At 36.6% G+C, this 4,729-nt stretch overlaps 1 protein-coding gene across 2 annotated transcripts in view; it reads left to right on the top strand.

Moving 5' to 3' along the window:
* Positions 1 to 4,729, top strand: part of LOC107700779 (sphingomyelin phosphodiesterase 4-like) — a 14,420-nt gene that overhangs the window by 3,716 nt on the left and 5,975 nt on the right. For both annotated transcript variants that reach the window (XM_016502584.1, XM_016502583.1), the window contains exon 11: positions 3,164 to 3,253. In XM_016502584.1, coding sequence (XP_016358070.1) covers positions 3,164 to 3,253 — 90 coding nt within the window. The remainder of the gene's footprint in view (positions 1 to 3,163; positions 3,254 to 4,729) is intronic.

Here is a 4,729-nt window from a genome sequence, read left to right as displayed (position 1 = left end):
GGTGATGGAGATTTACCACTGATTACAGAACCGGCTTTCTGACAAGATGCGCGTTAAATATCGCATGCGATTAATCGTGCAGCCCTACTACAGTGTCAATATTTGCTTTTTTGTAAGCTTTGGGTAATTGAAAATATGGGAATTTTATTTTAGGTCTATTCTATTATAGATGGCCTCAATGTATGGCTAACAGATACGGTCTAAAACAGTGGTTCCCAACCCTGGTCCTGGAGGCACCCCAACACTGCATGTTTTGCATGTCTCCTTAATCAAACACACCTGATTCAGATCATCAGCTCATTAGGAGAGACTCCAAGACAGGGCTGTCCAAACTCGGCCCTGGAGGGCCGGTGTCCTGCAGAGTTTAGCTCCAACTTGCCTCAACACACCTGACTGGAAGTTTCTATGCCTAGTAAGAGCTTGATTAGCTGGTTCAGGTGTGTTTAATTAGGGTTGGAGCTAAACTCTGCAGTACACCGGCCCTCCAGGGCCGAGTTTGGACAGCCCTGTCTTGGAGTCTCTCCTAATGAGCTGATGATCTGAATCAGGTGTGTTTGATTAAGGAGACATGCAAAACATGCAGTGTTGGGGTGCCTCCAGGACCAGGGTTGGGAACCACTGGTCTAAAAACCCCAAAGTTTTGCCCTTTAAAGCTGGGACTGAATCTGACCTAGTCCTCTACATTTCCACAAATGTGTTATTGCTAGTGCTGTTAAACTGCTGTTATTTATTTGACAAAATTAATAGGAATTTTGAAATCATCACATTTTATGCTAATATTGCTTAAATTAACAAGAAATAACTATTTCTGAGATAGTAGTAGTGATTTTAAAATTGATTAAATAAAAAATAAAATGTTTTATAAAAATAAGTCAATCATTGCAGTTGGCCCAGCTTTTTTCATTCTTTAAAAAATAACTTTTTGCAAAATTTCAAATGTATGTTCTACATCAGGGCTGTCCAAACTCGGTCCTGGAGGGCCGGTGTCCTGCAGAGTTTAGCTCCAACTTGCCTCAACACACCTGACAGGAAGTTTCTATGCCTAGTAAGAGCTTGATTAGCTGGTTCAGATGTGTTTAATTAGGGTTGGAGCTAAACTCTGCAGGACACCGGTCCTCCAAGACCGAGTTTGGACAGCCCTGTTCTACATCATATACTACAAACAGATTGGTTGAAGTATATTATGTGATATATACACTTCTGTTTTCTTTCTAAAAGAAATCAAGTTTTTTTTTTTTTCTTTATATCTTTATATTTCCTTGTGAATATATTTTTGGGAGTTTTCTAACTCATCCAGTTATCAGCTTCATTTCAGATTGCGCAAGCTCTTGATTTTAAATGTTAACTGAACATTAATGTCTTTTGTAGCTGGTTGTGGGTACTTAACCATCCTCTCAATCCAGTGCTAACACATTTTAACCATATTGCTGATGTATTTCATGTGATATTGGTCATCTTGAAGTTTACTGAGGCCCCCTAGTGGCTTCTGAACCTTCAGTTGAGAACTATTTATGTAGAACATGAATTTCCCATGAAATTATATTTCCTCTGTGCTCAAGGACTTACAGTTAAAATCAACCCAACATTATATGGCTGCTAAACATTGAATGGGATAAAAGAGAAATACAGCTTTTTAATTAATGATTACTTTGTTCTCTGTTGTTTGATGATTTGGGCAGAACAAGCATAGTACACACTGGGCATGCGATTGAAGTGGTCGAGTTATTGCTTCATGTTTGAGTCTGCATGATGCAGCCCGCTGGCTCCTTGATATGTCTTCTGTCTTTGTTCTTTGGCTGTGGGGTGTATGCAAGCTTTTGGTGTCTCTGGCTTCCGAGTCTATTTCCCTGTCCGTGTGTTATTTACAGTCAGTATATCAGAGTAAGTCTCCCTCCAGTCAGCCCAGAGCATATTAAGTCTGGCATAATTTATTTAACATCTTTGTGGTGGAGATTATGAACTGGAAGTCACCAGTTTACTGAGAATTATAGAAATGTTTCACCCAAAAAATAAACATTCAGTCATTATTTAATCACCCTCATGTTGTTCCGAACCTTTATGCTGTTATTTTTCCTATGCAAAACAAAAAAAAAAAATTTTTTTATTTAATATAATTTCATATACCACTGTTCAAAAGTGCAGGGTTGGTAAGATCTTATTCTCACTAAGGCTGTATTGTGAAATTACCATTAATATATATTTTATATGAACTATATATATATATATATATATATGTATATATGTGTAAAATTTCCATACTATGAACACTTATGTATAATAGTTTAATGATTTGGAGGATGAGTAAATAACAACATAATTTTGGGGGGGTGAACTGTTAAATTCTGATGAAAATTCACATTATAAATATGTAATTCCATTTGCATGGACTGAATTTATTTAGCAAAAATCAATAATTTTTTCTTAAGAGTAAATTGGTGACTACTATCAGTGTGTTTCATGGTGAAAACTTTAAAGATGCAGGGTCTCCTTTTCTGCTTTCACGAGCTCCATTTGGTTTTATTTGAAATTATAGAGATTTGACAAAACTGCAAAGCCAAAGGTAATATACTTCATCAAACAGACACTTCACTTGAGAAACAAGGCACAGATTACAAATAATGTTCCTTGGTTGCCTTGACTACATTTTCCAGGCTTCCTGAGGCAAACAATTTGACAGTTTTCTCTGTAGTTTATAATCTAGTTAGCGTCATTCCCAAATTTGTTTTGCTTTAGAAAATCTCAGTACCAGAAAAGCAGTTAGACACCATTTTCTCTGTAATTTTCTTAAGAATATATCCTTTGGCGTATTTTCATCATACGTACAGTTAGAAAATCAAAGCATGCCACTTAACGTTACACTAGAGGTTCACAAGTGGTGCGAAAAGGACAACTGCATCATCTTCATGTTCATTGCATTTCTCGTTTGTGGTCAATATCGATTTGTCTCTTTCTTTCCTTTTGTACACCCCCATTTCGGTCCTGACTATGTCCAACTATTTTTCTTGGATTGCACTCTGTCCTTTTTTCTTTCTATTCTCATGTTCACTGCCCTGCTCCTCTCCCCTTTTCTTCCTTTCCTCCCCCCACTGTGTTCCTCTCTTCACTATCCCATCCCGTCCCGTCCCCTCCCCTCCCCTCCACCCGTTTGTGATGGGTCCTTCAGCTGGCGTTGTTGCAGTACCGCCTCAGTATGTCCAGCATGCTGTGCCAACCCCCCGCCCCACCAGGCTCTGGGACCCTCCACACATACCAAGTACTTTTACCTTTTCATTCAGTTCCACGGGCTTCCTGGAGGTAACCTAAGATTAGATAGTAGTTAGACTAGGGGTTGGTTTTAACACTAAAGATTTAGGCAAGTCTTAAGTTGGGAGATTTGGTCTGATTAGAATGTGTGATTGAATTAATGTGACTAATAATTAGTCTTGTGATTTACTAAATTATTAGGATATTGTGATGTTGAGAGCTTGTAAATGTGAGAAATTGTTTTTTTTTTTGTTTTTTTTGAAAGCGTGTCTATTTTTATGTAGATTTTAACCCATTTTATGTTATTTACTCTTTTTATTTATCTTGATCTTTTTGGGGTGTTTGTTCTTGTGTCTTCAACTATGCAAACACTACTGCACTACACAGAATATGCAGACCAAATTGCCAAGACATCTTTTGTGTGATTGTTTTTGAAAATACCTTGTTTGTATATATGAAGCCTCAAGTATGATAATATATCTGTGGATATCATGTAAGGGGTTCTTGTCAATCAGTCTATGCTGCCTGTTTACACCTGGTATTGACATCCATCTCAGATGATCTGATCAAAAGTGGATAGATGAGACATGACATTTACACCTGGTAGTAACAAACATCATTGGGGGGATGGTCTCATTTTTGCAGGTTTGTTACCACATTTAGCTTCTAAATTAACATTTAATTTTTTTAAAGAGTATTTAAAATGTTATTAACATTTTTATTTTATTTCTTTTTAAATAATTGTTTTGTTCAAAGTAAGCTTATAAAACTCAATTTTAACAAAAGCTACATATGTATCTTAGTGTTTCATTAATTATATATGAACTTTAGCAAAACCAGTGTGAGAGAAAAAAACATTTTATTAATATTTATGTGAGGTTTTATTTGAAGTTGTATGAAATGTATACATTGATACATACAGTCATGGCCAAAAATATTGGCACCCTTGGTAAATATGATCAAAGAAGGCTGTGTAAATTAATCTGCATTAATCCTTTTGATCTTTTATTTAAAAAATTCACAAAAATCTAACCTTTCATTGGATAATCAGAATTTAAAATGGGGGGGAAATATCGTTATGAAATAAATGTTTTTCTCTAATACACATTGGCCACAATTAACGGCACCCTTTTATTCAATACTTTTTGAAACCTCCATTTGCCAGTTTAACAGCTCTAAATTTTCTCCTATAATGCCTGATGAGGTTAGAGAACACCTGACAAGAGATCAGAGACCATTCCTTCATCCAGAATCACTCCAGACCCTTTAGATTCCCATCTCCATGTTGGTGCTTCTCCTTTTCAGTTCACCACACTCATTTTCTATAGGGTTCAGGTCAGGAAACTGGAATGGCCATAGCAGAAGCTTGGTTTTGTGCCCAGTGACCCATTTTTGTGTTGTTTTTGAGGTTTGTGTTTGGATTATTGTACGGTTGGAAGATGCAAACATGGCCCATTATAAGATTTCTAACAGAGTCAGTCACTTA

The sequence above is a fragment of the Sinocyclocheilus anshuiensis genome, unplaced genomic scaffold (assembly GCF_001515605.1).
Source record: "Sinocyclocheilus anshuiensis isolate Anshui unplaced genomic scaffold, SAMN03320099.WGS_v1.1 scaffold1594, whole genome shotgun sequence".
Classification (NCBI taxonomy): Eukaryota; Metazoa; Chordata; class Actinopteri; order Cypriniformes; family Cyprinidae; genus Sinocyclocheilus; species Sinocyclocheilus anshuiensis.
The sequence above is the reverse complement of the archived record's forward strand: the minus strand, read 5'-3'. Positions and strand labels throughout refer to the sequence as shown.